At 43.8% G+C, this 18,224-nt stretch overlaps 1 protein-coding gene across 1 annotated transcript in view; it reads right to left on the bottom strand.

The window, feature by feature from the left end:
• LOC139546903 (voltage-gated inwardly rectifying potassium channel KCNH7-like) overlaps positions 1–18,224 on the bottom strand; it is a 118,685-nt gene that overhangs the window by 14,990 nt on the left and 85,471 nt on the right. Inside the window, exons 12-13 of the mRNA XM_071355832.1 lie at positions 14,518–14,611; positions 14,113–14,346 (exon numbers count right to left, since the gene is read on the bottom strand). Of these exons, the coding sequence (XP_071211933.1) occupies positions 14,113–14,346; positions 14,518–14,611 (328 nt within the window). The remainder of the gene's footprint in view (positions 1–14,112; positions 14,347–14,517; positions 14,612–18,224) is intronic.

The following is an 18,224-nucleotide window of genomic DNA, read 5'->3' as shown; positions in this document are numbered from 1 at the left end:
GTTATCCATTTAACACACAACTATTTTGTTGTTGTGTTGTTTGTATTATTTTTGTTGTTGCATTGTTTGTAAATAGTTGTAATTAAACATTTAATTACTATCAGTGTATCAGTGTTTTGTTACTTGTCCTGTAGTGTTTTTTTTGTGGACCCCAGGAAGAGTAGCTGCTGCTTCTGCAAAAGCTAATGGGGATACAAATAAATAAACAAATAATGAAGTAGTGGGTCGTAGTCAGGCTAACTCAGGTGTTATCTCTGCTAGACACAGTGCTAATGCGTGTGGTGTACATTGATTAATGCTGGTGTGGGTAAGAGCAGCTCTTTTGTGATTCGAAACAAATGACAGGCTGATAATGAACTTTAATCCCGTTTGTCTGATGTAGCAGGAGCCTTTGGAACGCCCAGACTGAAATACACACTCCTCTTTCTGTTGTCCCTTTCTTTCTCTCGAAACATTAGGCTATACATTAAATATTCAATGGTTGTCTCTGATAAAAGAAATTGAAGGAAATTATTATAATCTATTTAGATGTGACAGATTACAAAAAGGGGGAGGAGTGGCCATATATGTAGAATTGAATTTCATGGCGTCCCAATCTTTAAATATTTCTGTTACCAAGAAATTTGAGTTCCTGGTTGTAGATGTGTCCATAAACCAGAATACACATGTATTTGTTGCTGGGATTTACCGCCCCCATGGTGCCATGGCGGATGCTATTGGTGCTATATCTGAGTGTTTATTTGACTGCTCTTCCCTCTGCCAGCATCAAGCTGACTCAACGTTAAACCCGTCAACTTCCAGTGAATCTTTGTTTTCATTTCAACCATTTACTACCTGTGATGTGCTAGACGCCTTGTTTAAGATTGATGTAAAAACAAATCGACTGGGGCTGATATGCTTGATCCATTTCTGCTGCAGATCTCTGCCCCCCTGATTGCTGAATCATTAACCCATATGTTTACCTGACGATTATATCTGGTACTATCCCCAAGATTTGGAAGGTGGCCCATGTACTCCGCCTTCACAAAGGTGGTGACCCTTGTGACCTAAATAATTGTCTCCCTACGGTATTTCTAAACTTTCCTGCCTAGCTAAAATATTAGAATCCTTGATTAATTCTCAGCTAAGATCTTATTCTAAATGTACATCATTCGCGTGTTAGACCAGGTCATAGCACTATCTCTGCTGTTATAAATGATAACTCTTTGGATAAAAGGCAACATTTTGCTGCCCTCTTCATTGACCTGTCAAAGGCTTTTGATACTGTTGATTACACACTGCTAATTGAGAGGCTTTCCTCAATTGGCCTAGACCAGGCTGTATGTAACTGGTTTAAAAAGTACTTGACAGATAGAACTCAATATGTATCTACTGTTGGATTCGACATTTTGAACATTGAGATATTAAATAAATGATAGAGAAGAAGAATGGTTCCCTGTAGAAAGACAGATGGATTTGGAATGGGTTGGGTGGACGGGAGGAGAGCAACGTGTTGATATAGGGGAGACAGATGGACATCTGTGGATTAGGTGAAGGAAGGGTTGGGGTCAGGAGGTGAGGTCAGATCCCCTGAAGGGAGAAATAAGGGTTTAGTATCCTGTTACTCTTTTCCTGTAGAACCATAAGATGTAAGGATTGGAGAGAAGGAGGAGTGTCTTAAGTGGGATATTTTTATCTGTGATGGGAGAAATGTTGGGTTGTCTGAATTACAGCTGTACAGAACCTTTGGGCAGAACTAAACTTGGTTAAAGCTTCTCTAGAGTCCGTGAGTTATTTACTCTGAAAAATAAGAACCTAACAGATGGCGCTGCGAGCAGGGTTCACCACGATTTGTAGTCAAACCGAAGAGTCCAGATCAGTGGAGCAGAGCTGGCAATAAACAAGGTAGGCTAGTTCCTATATCTGTTTCCACTCATTTTGACATCTTGGGGAGATGAGAATCGTTGGCTGAACTAATTATGGGATACGGACCTGGAGAGCCTGAGTTTAATTATATAAGCCCATTGTGTAACGACCGGTCGTAGCTTTATTGTAAATGGTAAGGCCCGGAGAGTAAACTCATACAGGCTGGTACCTGTAGGGGAAGTCCTAGGGGGTAAATCCCTAGTGGGTTGGTTCCTGCTAGTACTATAAAGTCAATAGTAAATCCCAGTGGGTTAATACCTGTGATACCTATAAATATAGGGTGAGTCCCGGAAGGTAAGCCCGCGCAGGCTGGAACCTGCGAAGGGTGAGTCCTAGGGGGTAAATCCCGGCGGGGTTGGTTCTCTGCATACCTATAATGGGGTGAGAGCCTAGTTGTAGTAGCCATAAAAGTGTGTGTGTGTGTGTGTGAATGGGAGGTTAGTTGTGTGCCCTGTTGGGGTGGTGAACCATGGCAGATTAATAGGAAGACAAGTGTGAATCATTTTGGTGATGTGTGTTATCAATAATAGGGATATTGGAGGAGATACGGCACAAAGCCATGAAGTAATCCGTATTCTCCAGTAATAAATTCCCATACGCTATGGTATCGGTTCTAATACAAGGTATTAGGTGCCGGGATCAATTAATTATTATCCAGGGAGGTGTGTAGTACTATCTTAGAAAATAGTTAATAAAAGGTGTGTATTATAGACGGGAGTGAAGAAATCTAAAATACCCTGAACACTGTCGGGAGTGTTTAGGGAATAATAACTATTGATATGGCGACAAATGGACCAGTTTCTCCCTGTAATATAGAGCTAGCAGAATTTAATAAAGCCATGGAGGCGCTGAAAGAAGCGCCCGAGCATTCTACCAATTCGGCTGGAATATGGAATATTTTTAACAAATTAGATAAAATTGGACAACATTTTCCTGCTGACGGAGAATTCAAATTTAATAAAGAATTCAGGGAGGCAATTATGACTTGGCATAAAAACAAAAAAAACGAATCAAAAGATCAATATACCAGCGTTTTGATGTCAGCATTATATCAACAAAAATTCATCACGATAAACCCGGAATGAGTACTAGTATGCTGCCACAGAAATACGGGAGTGCATTGATAGAATTTGCACTTCTGCTTTGATGGCAGGTTTGAACCCTGTGATCAAAATGGTAATTGGGCGGGTGGTAGATTTAATTCAAGATGATGTTTTGAGAGTGGAATTTAACTCTGCTCACCTTGCAGATGTGCGAGGGGTTAATAGGGCCATAGAGAAAATCACTACCTATAGTTTCAATGGCCAAGTTAAGACTAAGGAACTTAGCGAAAAGACATCAAAGCGTAAGGGGATAGCTCCCTGTTATAGATGTGGGACTGTCGGGCATTGCAAGAATGAGTGTAAAGCAATACTGGCACCTACTGCACTAGAAGGAAATGCCGCTATACAAGAGTTTGCATCTTTTTCAAACTAATCGTTTTGAGATTAGCAAGAATGGAACTTTCACCTAGCGGTGTATAGTCTCTGTTCGATCGACAAGTGGTTCATAGAGATTACAGTTTCTATGTGATGGAGGACGTATGAGATCACGTTTTACCTAACTTTTAGTAGAGTACCGATGGGATTTACAAAAAAGTCCCACTTGGTATCATTTTGCATTGAAACAATCATTAAAAGGGTATCAATTGTGGGCTCTGTGTTGGTACAATACGTGGATGATTTGTTATTAGCGTCAAAAGACGAAGAAACTCATATGCGAGACCGCACCACATTGGTAGACAATTTGGCGTCGTATGACAAAGCACAACTAGCAAAGCAAGAGGTAACATATGTGGGGGTTTCGATTTCTAAGAGTAAGATACACATTACCCGGGACCGGGTAGAAACAATGCGTTCTTTGGCACGGCACGCTCAGGAAAACTTTAGGAGTTTTCAATTTTGTTAGACATTTTATTTCGTCATTCTCTGAAATTGCTGAGACACTTACAGTGTGGGCGAAAGGGGGGGAAGGGTCCCCATGAGAGGATAGAGTGGAATCAAGAGTGTGAGGAAGAGTTTGTCGAGTTAAAGAAGCAATTGTGTAAAGTGCCATCATTGGGATTGCCAAACCTAAAATTATCTTTACAAAAATGTTGTTCATGAACAGGAAAAACATTGTAGCGCGATGGTTACGCAAAAATTAAGAGGGCCAAGAGGAATGCCATCGTACCTAGTTTGGGTGGGCAGTCTATGTTTTCTGTTTCTATGTTGGTTTAATGGGTACCTGATATGGTTCTCAATTAGAGGCAGGTGGTTTCCATCTCCTCTGATTGAGAATCATATTAAGGTAGGTGTTTTCACTTTGTTTGTCGTGGGTGGTTGTCTTCCGTGTCTGTGTTTGTTTGCACCATACGGGACTGTTTCGTTCGTTCGTCGTTTTGTGTAGTCATTTTCCTGTTCGTGAGTTCATCGTGTTATGTAAGTTCTTATGTTCAGGTTCGTCTACTCCGTTTGTTGTTTTGTTTAGTTTCAAGTGAAGTTCGTGTTTTCGTCTTTACTTAAAATAAATCATGTCATATCAAGACGCTGCATTTTGGTTTAATCCCTGCTCCTCCTCTTCGGATGAAGAGGAGGAGGAACGCCGTTACAACGTTAAATTGTTCAAAATGTTCAATTTCATAAGATTGGTGCTTTAAATCCTGCTTCGTTAATGCTGTTGCCTGGGGAGGGTGAATCGCATACATGTCACCACGATCAGAGTACTCCAAAACCTAGGCCTGATTTGCAAGAGATGGCATTGGAATCGGGAAAAATATTGTATACAGATGGCTCTAGTTACATGAGCACAGAAGGGAAGAGAGTGACGGGGTAAGCTGTGTGTGGTATGCATTTGGAGTAGTTCGTGATTTTGGTACATTGTGGTCACTACGGGGCATGTTAACAGCAACAGGAACACCAATAAAAAAATGGTCTGGAGGTAGAGGCATTATTAGCAGCATGTCAGTTAACCAGTAAATTAACAGTGGTGAAATGTGAACCTCATACTAGTCGTACAGATAGAATTGCCATAGGTAATCGTAAAGCAGACGAAATGGCTAAGGCGGCGGGCGGCCTTGGTGAGAGAAAGAGTTAGAGAACCACATGTAAATATTGCGGATTCCTTACGATGAGAAATTGACTAAATTTGCCACAGTGAATTTGACACGTATTTTGGGTTGAAGATTCTAGGCGAAATACCAGGGGAATGGATTCTAAAGGTAACACATTTAAATGATATGGTCAAACACTCCTTGCAAACTCAGAAGGCCTGGGAGTTTATTTTTTTAATCATGATACATTTTATGTGGCTTTATTTTGACATAAATTTACGTTTGATGTCGTCTTATTCTGGAATAGGATTCTAGAATGGACGAAAGGGTGGATGGGTCACGAGGAATTAGTATAGTGGTTATCTAACCTAAAATTAACTGGGGTCACGAGGAATTAATATAGGGGTTACCAAACCTAAAACTAACTTTTAATTTTTTTATGTGGTGTGGTGGTTATGGAGAATCATGGGGAAAAGGAGACCAGTGAATCGTTAGACTCGGTGGAGAGACACTGTCGTCGTGTTGTGGGATTTATTGGATGCGGTCTTTTCAATTCAGTTAAATTGGGTCTGCAGGAGGATGGAAATGTTTTGAAGAGGTATTTACATGGTTTCCGAAGGACAGGGAAAGAAATGGAGAGGAAACATTTTAATGGTGTCGAAAGCCCTGTATACTAAAAATTCCTAATGGGGAAAGATAAACCTCATTAGAAATGAACAGAACAGGGGGATTTCATTATAAAATTCATGAGAAACACCATTCTCTATCCAAATTGTACCATTACTTTAGGAGATTATTATTATATTTGTAGGGAGTTATAAAGAGCTGTAATTCTAAATTGATTAGTTATTCGAATTTGTTTATTTTTGATTTAACATGTTTTTTTTAATCATGTGTTTGAAAGGGGAAAATTACCAGTTCCCTGAGGTCCTGGTCTTTGGGGTACTTATACAGTGGTACTGTGTTCAGTTTGCATATAGAAAGGAAAATATATGTTAATAAGGGATGACAGTTACTTCAAATGGATTGTGACATGTGTATTGCTGATTTCATGTTGTGTTTTTGTTTTGATACAAATTTCACCAGATTGGGATCCTGGAGTGGGAATTCTGTGAGGGGTTAGGGGGCTAACTTCATAATCTGGTAACTCTTCCTAGAGGTCGCCAGTAGAATAAGGGAGTATGGACTAATTTAGAAAATGGTTTTTAGCAGTAACAGTATGTTATGCTGTTTGACATTTGTTTTAGAGATGTTATTAAGAAAAGGTTAATGTCATAATTTGTCATATAGTCAATGTTTGTCTGGTTTCCTGAAACAGATTGTAATGAACTTAACTGTTGTTATGATCTGTGCTTTTTTGAGGTTATCATGGAAGGTGACGTCAGATCGTGTCTTAATGCATGGTAGGAATAATTTGACCATAGACAGTGTGTATAAACCTCAAAACCCTCCCTACCCGGCTGAAGAAGGAGCGACAAAGGCGTGCAATGAGAGACAGTGACTTTTACCACTCCTATCTGAGTCCGAGCCATAAACCAGGGCCGGGGTGCTGAGAGCGCGTGTGGAGTGAGCGTGGAGAGAGAACAAGCTCAGGTGAGAGACTCGTGTACGTGGGAGAAACGGAAGTATCTACTTGGATATTAAAATCGGGACATTATCAAGGGCCATGAAATGTGACGGGCAAAAGTTACATGTGCCGTTGGGAAAATTAACTGTAAAAGATATCTGAAGAAGACACACTAGAATGATAAGTGCCGGGTGAAGGAAAGAGGGGTGGTGGTATACAACCTGCTAATTATTTAGACTAAGAATGCATTGAGATACTGATCTTTCATTACCAGGCCACTCAGGACAGGAAAAAAGGAACAAAGGGGGGCTCTAATGAGAAGAGTTATAGTTGGATAATTTATAAAATGTTTTAGTTGTGATTGGGGTAAAGCGAGAATTGCTAAAGAGCGATGAGGGGTGGGGGCACTGCTAACATTTATTTGGCCGAGAGAGTCTCTAGAACCTTATCTCTAAGTATCATCCTGAGGGGAGGTGGTTTGTTAGGGGAAGCACTGGATGAAAGTGTGGGACAACCATGAAAGTTTTTGTTCTCTTTTGTTTTACCCTGTATTCAGAATTTTTATGGTACATCGCATCAATGAGTGGTGCTAAGTTATTAAACATGTACTTTGTTTCTCTTTTCTTTTCAAGTCAATATGTTTTTAGGTTTTGTGGAACATGAGGGTGTTCATTGTTCCAGAGGAGGGAATGATGTATATTGACTAACTGATTTGAGAATGTGTTAGTATGTTTATAACTGTAGAAAATGCATTAGGAGTATAGTGTGTTATGGGTTATATGTAATGATAGAGGAGTATCATTCTCAGAGACTGTATATTGTTACAGGAGATAGATCATAGAAGAGGGAGAGCAGCTAACTGTACACAAAATGGGGATTTAGTTGAACATTACACATACCTAGATCATGGTGAGAGTAGAAGAGATAGTGTTGGCATTTCAGACACTATGGTAAACTTTCAGGACACCTGTGACTCAGAGTTTTGTTAGGTTGGATATTATTCCCAACTCATAAATCTTTCTCCAATTTCTAACAGCCTGCGAACATGTGACAGATTACATGCAGGAGGTATTCTCACGGCAGTTGCTGTAGGGACAGTAACTGAAGGAGCAGTATTAGTAGCGAACGATGCTATATTGATAGCATGGAATTGGACTACTGCGCAAATGAGGGGTATTGTGAGACTTTAGTCAAGGGCCATGTTGGTAGTAGCAGTGGTTATTTTAGTAGCATTAATGGGATATCAGTTTGTTGACTCATGTCATATGGATTGGTTACTGGTAACTGGGGGACCGATGGGAGGACAGGGGATGTGTAACGGGTGTTCTCCTCCTCTTCGTCTGAAGAGGAGGAGCAGGGATTTGACCAAAACGCAGCGTTGTGAAATGACATGATATTTATTCAAACAAGACGAAAAAACGAACTATACTTGATAATAAACAAAATAACAAAACGATGTAGACAGACCTGGACGTAAGAACTTACAATACAACGAAGAACGCACGAACAGGAAAAATGACTACACAAAACGAACGAACAAACAAACAAACCGAAACAGTCCCGTGTGGCGCAACATACACAGACACAGGAGACAACCACCCCCAACAAACAATGTGAAACCACCTACCTTAATATGGTTCTCAATCAGAGGAGATGAAAACCACCTGCCTCTAATTGAGAACCATATCAGGTCACCCATTTACCAACATAGAAACACATAACATAGAAATGCCCACCCACACTCACGCCCTGACCGACTAACACATACAAAAACAACAGAAAACAGGTCAGGAACGTGACATAACCCCCCCCCTCAAGGTGCGTACTCCGGACGCACCACCAAAAGTCTAGGGGAGGGTCTGGGTGGGCATCTGACCACGGTGGTGGCTCAGTCTCTGGACGAGGTCCCCACCCCACCATAGTCAATCCCAGCTTCCGTATTCCCCTCCGAATGACCACCCTCCAAATAAACCCCACTGTATTAAGGGGCAGCACCGGAATGAGGTAGCTCAGGACAGAGAGGTAGCTCAGGACAGAGAGGTAGCTCAGGATAGAGAGGTAGCTCAGGATAGAGAGGTAGCTCAGGATAGAGAGGTAGCTCAGGATAGAGTGGCAACTCCGGACTGAAGGGCAGCTCCGGACAGAGAGACAGCTCTGGACTGAGGGGCAGTTCTGGATTAATGGCAGCTCTGGCTGCTCATGGCTAGCTGGCGGCTCTGGACGCTCATGGCTGGCTGGCGGCTCTGGACGCTCATGGCTGGCTGACGGCTCTGGACGCTCATGGCTGGCTGACGGCTCTGGACGCTCATGGCTGGCTGACGGCTCTGGACGCTCATGGCTGGCTGACGGCTCTGGACGCTCATGGCTGGCTGACGGCTCTGGACGCTCATGGCTGGCTGGCGGCTCTGGACGCTCATGGCTGGCTGGCGGCTCTGGCTGCTCATGGCTCGCTGACGGCTCTGGCTGCTCATGGCTCGCTGACGGCTCTGGCTGCTCATGGCTCGCTGACGGCTCTGGCTGCTCATGGCTCACTGGCGGCTCTGGCAGATCCTGGCTGACTGCCGGCTCTGGCAGATCCTGTCTGGTTGGCGGCTCTGGCAGATCCTGTCTGGTTGGCGGCTCTGGCAGATCCTGTCTGGTTGGCGGCTCTGGCAGATCCTGTCTGGTTGGCGGCTCTGGCAGATCCTGTCTGGTTGACGGCTCTGGCAGATCCTGTCTGGTTGACGGCTCTGGCAGATCCTGTCTGGTTGGCGGCTCTGGCAGATCCTGTCTGGTTGGCGGCTCTGGCAGATCCTGTCTGGTTGGCGGCTCTGGCAGATCCTGACTGACGAATGGCTCTAGCGGCTCCTGACTGACGAACGGCTCTGACGGCTCGGGACAGACGGGCGGCTCTAATGGCTCGGGGCAGACGGATGGCTCAGATGGCGCTGGGTAGACGGATGGCTCAGATGGCGCTGGGTAGACGGATGGCTCAGATGGCACTGGGCAGACGGATGGCTCAGATGGCGCTGGGTAGACGGATGGCTCAGATGGCACTGGGCAGACGGATGGCTCTGGCCGGATGAGGCGCACTGTAGGCCTGGTGCGTGGTGCCGGAACTGGAGGCACCGGGCTAAAGACACGCACCTTCAGGCTAGTGCGGGGAGCAGGGACAGGGCACACTGAACTCTCAAGGCGTACTATGGTCCTGGTGCGTGGTACCGGCACTGGTGGCACCGGGCTGAGGGCACGCACATCAGGACGAGTACGGGGAGAAGGAACAGTGTGTACAGGGCTCTGGAGACGCACAGGTGGCTTAGTGCGTGGTGCCGGAACTGGAAGCACTGGGCTGGAGACACGCACCATAGGGAGAGTGCGTGGAGGAGGAACAGGGCTCTGGAAACGCACTGGAAGCCTGGTGCGTGGTGTAGGCACTGGTGGTACTGGGTTGGGGCGGGGAGGTGGCGCCGGAAATACCGGACCGTGCAGGCGTACTGGCTCCCTTGAGCATTGAGCCTGCCCAACCTTACCTGGTTGAATGCTCCCCGTCGCCCGACCAGTGCGGGGAGGTGGAATAACCCGCACCGGGCTATGTAGGCGAACCGGGGACACCATGCGTAAGGCTGGTGCCATGTATGCCGGCCCGAGGAGACGCACTGGAGACCAGACGCGTTGAGCCGGCTTCATGACACCTGGCTCAATGCCCAATCTAGCCCTACCAGTGCGGGGAGGTGGAATAACCCGCACCGGGCTATGAATAGACAAGAACCCACAAAACCAAAAGGGAAAATGGCAACCTAAATAGGATCCCCAATCAGAGACAACGATAAACAGCTGGCTCTGATTGGGAACCAATTCAGGCTACCATAGACCTACAATTACCTAGACTTACAAAAAACCCTAGATCTATAAAAACAAGCATACCCTCGTCACACCCTGACCTAACCAAAATAACAAAGAAAACATAGATAACTAAGGTCAGGGCGTGACAAACGTGTTGATATAGGGGAGACAGATGTACATCTGTGGATTAGGTGAAGGAGGGGTTGAGGTCAGGAGGTGAGGTCAGATCCCCTGAAGGGAGAAATAAGGGTTTAGTATCCTGTTACTCTTTTCCTGTAGAACCATAAGATGTAAGGATTGGAGAGAAGGAGGAGTGTCTTAAGTGGGATATATATATCTGTGATGGGAGAAATGTTGGGTTGTCTGAATTACAGCTGTACAGAACCTTTGGGCAGAATTAAACTTGGTTAAAGCTTCTTTAGAGTCCGTGAGTTATTTACTCTGAAAAATAAGAACCTAACACTTCTGATGGTTTTAAATCAGGTTTCCTGGGTATTATTTACATTTACATTTAAGTCATTTAGCAGACGCTCTTATCCAGAGCGACTTACAAATTGGTGCATTCACCTTATGATATCCAGTGGAACAACCACTTTACAATAGTGCATCTAACTCTTTTAAGGGGGGGGGGGGGGGTTAGAAATTATTAGATTATTAAATTATTATTAAATTATTATTATTATTATTATTAAATTGTTAGAGATTATGAAAGGTGTCCTGCAGGGGTAGATTTCTGGTTACTGCACTTCTTACTGTTAACAGTTTACATTAACAATATCGACTTGTCTGTAATTTTTTTTAAACTTGTACTGTATGCTGATGATGCTGTTGTGTATGCTATTGCCTCTTGGTTGACCAGGCTCTATCTGAACTACAGTCTGCCTTCATTGTAGTACAGAAAAACTTTCTTGACCTGAAATTGGTATTAAATGGAGGTAAAAAAATATTATGAGCACAAAAATAACTCTGATTTAAGCATACAGTTGAAGTCGGAAGTTTACATACACTTAGGCTGGAGTCATTAAAACTATTTTTTCAACCACTCCACAAATTTCTTGTTAACAAATTATAGTTTTGGCAAGTCGGTTAGGACATCTAATTTGTGCATGACACAATAATTTTTTCCAAACAATTGTTTACAGACAGATTATTTCACTTATAATTCACTGTATCACAATTCTAGTGGGCCAGAAGTTTACATAAATTGACTGTGCCTTTAAACAGCTTGGCAAATTCCAGAAAATTATGTCATGGCTTTAGAAACTTCTGATAGGCTTATTTACATCATTTGAGTCAATTGGAGGTGTACCTGTGGATGTATTTCAAGGCCTACCTTCAAACACAGTGCCTCTTTGCTTGACATCATGGGAAAATCAAAAGACATCAGCCAAGACCCCAGAAAAAAAAATGTAGACCTCCACAAGTCTGGTTCATCTTTGGGAGCAATTTCCAAATGGCTGAAGGTATCATCTGTACAAACAATAGTACACAAGTATAAACACCATAGGACCACGCAGCCGTCATACCGCTCAGGAAGGAGATGTATTCTATCTCTTAGAGATAAACGTACTTTGGTGCGAAAAGTGCAAATCAATCCCAGAACAACAGCAAAGGACCTTGTGAAGATGCTGGAGGAAACAGGTACAAAAGTATCTATATCCACATAACCTGAAAGGCTGCTCAGCAAGGAAGAAGCCACTGCTCCAAAACCGCCATAAAAAAAGCCAGACTACGGTTTGCAACTGCACATGGGGACAAAGATCGCACTTTTTGGGCAAATGTCCTCTGGTCTGATGAAACAAAAATAGAACTGTTTGGCCATAATGACCATTGTTATGTTTGGAGGCAAAAGGGGGAGGCTTGCAAGCCGAAGAACACCACCCCAACCGTGAAGCACGGGGGTGGCAGCATCATGTTGTGGGGGTGCTTTGCTTCAGGCGGAACTGGAGCACTTCACAAAATGGATGGCATCGTGAGGAAGGAAAATTATGCGGATATATTGAAGCAAGATCTCAAGACATCAGTCAGGAAGTTAAAGCTTGGAAGTTAAAGCTTGACCCTAAGCATACTTCCAAAGTTGTGGCAAAATGGCTTAAGGACAACAAAGTCAAGGTATTGGAATGGCCATCACAAAGCCCTGACCTCAATCCTATAGACAATTTGTGGGCAGAACTGAAAAACTGTGTGCGAGCAAGGAGGCCTACAAACCCGACTCAGCGACACCAGCTTTGTCAGGAGGAATGTGCCAAAATTCACCCAACTTATTGTGGGAAGCTTGTGGAAGGCTACCCAAAACGTTTGACCCAAGTTAAACAATTTAAAGGCAATGCTACCAAATACTAATTGAGTGTATGTAAACTTCTGACCCACTGGGAATGTGATGAAAGAAATATAAGCTGAAATAAATAATTCTCTCTACTATTATTCTGACATTTCACATTCACAAAACAAAGTGGTGATCCTAACTGACCTAAGACAGGGAATTTTTACTTGAATTAAATGTCAGGAATTGTGAAAAACTGAGTTTAAATGTATTTGGCTAAGGTGTCTGTAAACTTCCGACTTCAAAGGTAGGTCCTGCCTCTAGCTAAATAGTAGAAATCAGATTATTCAGTCGATATCCCTATTGGTTTTAGATTATGGCGACATCATCATTGCACATGTTGATCTTAAGCTTCCACAGGCAGTTTGGAACTCGGTAGAGAGTGTTGCAACCGAGGACCGTCGCGGTCCCGTTCTGTGAGCTGTGTGGCCTACCACTTTGCGTATGAGCCATTGTTGCTCCTAGATGTTTCCACTTCACAATAACAGGACTTAAAGTTGACCGGGGAAGCTCTAGAGGGGTAAACATTTGACGAACTGACTAGTTGGAAAGGTGGCGTCCTATGACGGCGCCACAATGAAAGTCACAGAGCTCTTCAGTAAGGCCATTCTACTGCCAATGTGTGTCTATGGAGATTGCATGGATGTTTGCTCGATTTTATACACCTGTCAATAACGGGTGTGACTGAATTAGCTGAATCAGATAATATGAAGGAGTGTCCACATACTTTTGCATACACTATACAGGCAAAAGTAGAAAAAATAAGAAACCCACACACTGCTCTTGACAGTATCACTGCTCTTTAATATGCTTTATGTATCGGCCTCATGGCCTTCGTCAGAGCTTTTGTGAGTTTTTTTTATTAGCACCCTTATGCTTGGTAGGTCAATGTCCTCATTGTGGTTTTACAGACGTGTTTAATACGTTTTATGTACACACTTTATTTGAATATTTATGAAATCCATATTGTTATATTTGGTAGCACTTATTTGTTTTCCCTCGACTCCAACCCCATTCGATGCGTGGAACGGATGTGGGTGGGGCTATGTCTACATAAGGGTGCTAATTTTAAAAAACTCACAAAAGCTCTGACGAAGGCCATGAGGCCAATACATAAAGCATATTAAAGAGCAGTGATACTGTCAAGAGCAGTGTGCGGGTTTCTTATTTTTTCTCATTTTATTCAACAGTTACAACGCACCTGCAAAAATGTTAGCTCAGAGCTAGTGCCTTTTGAATTTTGGTATACACTATGTATGCAAAACGTATCATACTGGCTGTATATCTGTATTTAGAAAGTTATATATCTTGAAAACTTGATTATTGACAAGCTAAATATGTTGGGACTATATCAACAATGGATAATGAAACACATGTCGTTTAATGTGTGAGCACAGTAAGGGTTATGATTGTATTTCTACTTACCAATGTTATTGTCATAAGAGGGAGTTCTCTCCATGCTGTCTCTTGCCTGGATGTCTCTGGTGTTACTGGAGTCGAGCCTCAGTGCAGGGTCTTCCACCGAGGGACACTCCTGGATGGCCGGCCCCAGGAACCTCTGCTCCTCCTTCCCTGAGTGTTTCAGGTCAACTGAAGCTCTCTTTAGTCCTGAGTAGGACTCCCTCTCCGAGTTGTTTTCCGTTTCCTTGTTGCTTCCTTCTGTGGAATTGTAATCAACACGAGTCAGTGGAACACAGCCGTGCTCTAGTGCCACAGAAAGAATGCACTGAACTCTTCTGGGACTTAGAAAGGTGCTCCGTGAAAAATGACAATAAAACAAATGCATGCACAAAAGGAAGCGCTCGTGCGGAGAATGAATATGGAACCCACCTTTAGTTGGATGTGGTGTGAAGGAGATTCTTCTTGTGCTCTTTGTGCTCTTAACATCTTCTGGATCGGAATCACTAGCGTGAGAATACGCAGCCTGTGTAGATGGAAACGTCAACACGTACAATCACTGAAACGTCATTCTAAATGGCACCCTATTCCCTTTATAGGCCCATCTCGCAAATGTAATGTAATATTATATAATGAATATACACTGCTCAAAAAAATAATGGGAAGACTAAAATAACACATCCTAGATCTGAATGAATGAAATATTCTTATTAAATACTTTTTTCTTTACATAGTTGAATGTGCTGACAACAAAATCACACAAAAATTATCAATGGAAATCAAATTTATCAACCCATGGAGGTTTGGATTTGGAGTCACACTCAAAATTAAAGTGGAAAACCACACTACAGGCTGATCCAACTTTGATGTAATGTCCTTAAAACAAGTAAAAATGAGGCTCAGTAGTGTGTGTGGCCTCCACGTGCCTGTATGACCTCCCAACAACGCCTGGGCATGCTCCTGATGAGGTGGCGGATGGTCTCCTGAGGGATCTCCTCCCAGACCTGGACTAAAGCATCCGCCAACTCCTGGACAGTCTGTGGTGCAACGTGGCGTTGGTGGATGGAGCGAGACATGATGTCCCAGATGTGCTCAATTGGATTCAGGTCTGGGGAACGGGCGGGCCAGTCCATAGCATCAATGCCTTCCTCTTGCAGGAACTGCTGACACACTCCAGCCACATGAGGTCTAGCATTGTCTTGCATTAGGAGGAACCCAGGGCCAACCGCACCAGCATATGGTCTCACAAGGGGTCTGAGGATCTCATCTCGGTACCTAATGGCAGTCAGGCTACCTCTGGCGAGCACATGGAGGGCTGTGCGGCTCCCCAAAGAAATGCCACCCCACACCATGACTGACCCATCACCAAACTGGTCATGCTGGAGGATGTTGCAGGCAGCAGAACGTTCTCCACGGCGTCTCCAGACTCTGTCACGTCTGTCACGTGCTCAGTGTGAACCTGCTTTCATCTGTGAAGAGCACAGGGCACCAGTGGCGAATTTGCCAATCTTGGTGTTCTCTGGAAAATGCCAAACGTCCTGCACGGTGTTGGGCTGTAAGCACAACCTTCACCTGTGGACGTCAGGCCCTCATACCACCCTCATGGAGTCTGTTTCTGACCGTTTGAGCAGACACATGCACATTTGTGGCCTGCTGGAGGTCATTTTGCAGGGCTCTGGCAGTGCTCCTCCTGCTCAAAGGCGGAGGTAGCGGTTCTGCTGCTGGGTTGTTGCCCTCCTACGGCATCCTCCACATCTCCTGATGTACTGGCCTGTCTCCTGGTAGCGCCTCCATGCTCTGGACACTACGCTGACAGACACAGCAAACCTTCTTGCCACAGCTTGCATTGATGTGCCATCCTGGATGAGCTGCACTACCTGAGCCACTTGTGTGGGTTGTAGACTCTGTCTCATGCTACCACTAGAGTGAAAGCACCGCCAGCATTCAAAAGTGACCAAAACATCAGCCAGGAAGCATAGGAACTGAGAAGTGGTCTGTGGTCACCACCTGCAGAACCACTCCTTTATTGGGGGTGTCTTGCTAATTGCCTATAATTTCCACCTGTTGTCTATTCCATTTGCACAACAGCATGTGAAATTTATTGTCAATCAGTGTTGCTTCCTAAGTGGACAGTTTGATTTCACAGAAGTGTGATTGACTTGGAGTTACATTGTGTTGTTTAAGTGTTCCCTTTATTTTTTTGAGCAGTGTATCTTTTTTGGCTAGGACTGTTTGTGAATGGTCTGAAAAGGATATGTTATTGGCAGAGAGGTTTGGAACTCTTTCTTATTGGTCTATTAACTAATTTACCACCTGGTGACGTCTCTAGGCAGGCATGTTAAAACTCCATCCCACCAAAACAGGTTGAGATTTCAGACAGTCTTTTCAACAGCACTTGGCATTATCATCATTTTCACAATTTCACAGTATTATTCAAACCTCATAGTGTGGAAATATACACTCACTGACCAGTTTATTAGGTACACCACCCCGTTCACATAAATGGATCGCTCCTACAGACAGTCAATCAGGTGGCCTTGGCTTGCGATATAAAGCAGGCAGACAGGCCTCGAGGCATTCAGTTAAATTGAAAATTAGAATGGACCAAACTAATGACCTAAGCGACTTTGAGCGTGGTATGATCGCCGGTGCCAGGCGGGCTAACCTGGGTTTCTCACGCACGGCAGTGTCTAGGGTTTACACATAGTGGTGCGATAAACAAAAAACATCCAGTTAGTGGCAGTCCTGTGGCGGCGAAAAACAGCTTGTTGATGAGGGACGTCAAAGGAGAATGACAAAAAACATTTAAAAAATCAGACATGTTGGCTGGGTTCACAAGATGTTTATCTTTCATTTGCTGTATTGGACTTATAATTATATTATATTATATTATATATTATTATATATTATATAACAGCCTTATTCCAAAATGGATTAAATAAACAATTTTCCTCATCAATCTACACACAATACCCCATAATGACAAAACAAAGGCAGGTTGTTAGAAATTTTAGCAAGTGTATTAAAGATTAAAAAAACTGAAATACCTTATTTACAAAAGTATTCAGACCCTTTCTATGAGACTCAAAATTGAGCTCAGGTGCATCCTGTTTCCATTGATCATCCTTGAGATGTTTCTACAACTTGATTGGAGTGCACCTGTAGTTAATTGATTGGACATCATTTGGAAATGCACACACCTGTCTATATAAGATCCCATAGTTGACAGAGCATGTCAGAGCAAAAACCAAGCCATGAGGTCGAAGGAATTGTCTGTAGAGCTCCTAGACAAGATTGTGTCGAAGCACAGATCTGGGGAAGGGTACCAAAACATTTCTGAAGCATTGAAGGTCCCCAAGAACACAGTGGCCTCCATCATTCTTAAATGGAATAAGTTTTGAAACATCAAGACTCTTCCTAGAGCTGGCCACCCGGCCAAACTGATCAATTGGGGGAGAAGGGCCTTGGTCAGGGAGGTGACCAAGAACCCGATGGTCACTCTGACAGAGGTCCAGAGTTTCTCTGTGGAGATAGGAGAACCGTCCAAAAGGACAACAATCTCTGCAGCACTCCACTAATCAGGACTTTATGGTAGAGTGGCGAGATGGAAGCCACTCCTCAGTAAATGGCACAAGAAAGCCTGTTTGGAGTTTGCCAAAAGGCCCTTAAAGACTCTGAGACCATGAGAAACAAGATTTTCTGGTCTGATGAAACCAACATTGAACTCTTTGGCCTGAATGCCAAGTGTCACGTCTGGAAGAAACCTGGCACCATCCCTACGGTGAAGCATGGTTGTGGCAGCATCATGCTGTGGGGATGTTTTTCAGCGGCAGGAACTGGGAGACTAGTCAGGATCTAGGGAAAGATGAACGGAGCAAAGTACAGAGAGATCCTTGATGAAAACCTGCTCTAGAGTGCGCAGGACCTCAGACTGGGGCAATGGTTCACCTTCTAACAGGACAACAACCCTAAGCACACAGCCAAGACAACGCATGTCCTTGAGAGGCTCAGTCAGAATGTCCTTGAGTGGCTCAGTCAGAGCAATTGAACATCTCAGGAGAGACCTAAAAATAGCTGTGCAGCGACATTCTCCATCCAATCTGACAGAGCTTGATAGGATCTGCAGAGATGAATGGGAG

This window comes from Salvelinus alpinus, chromosome 20 (genome assembly GCF_045679555.1).
Source record: "Salvelinus alpinus chromosome 20, SLU_Salpinus.1, whole genome shotgun sequence".
Lineage (NCBI taxonomy): Eukaryota > Metazoa > Chordata > Actinopteri > Salmoniformes > Salmonidae > Salvelinus > Salvelinus alpinus.
This window is presented reverse-complemented; position numbering and strand designations above follow the sequence as displayed.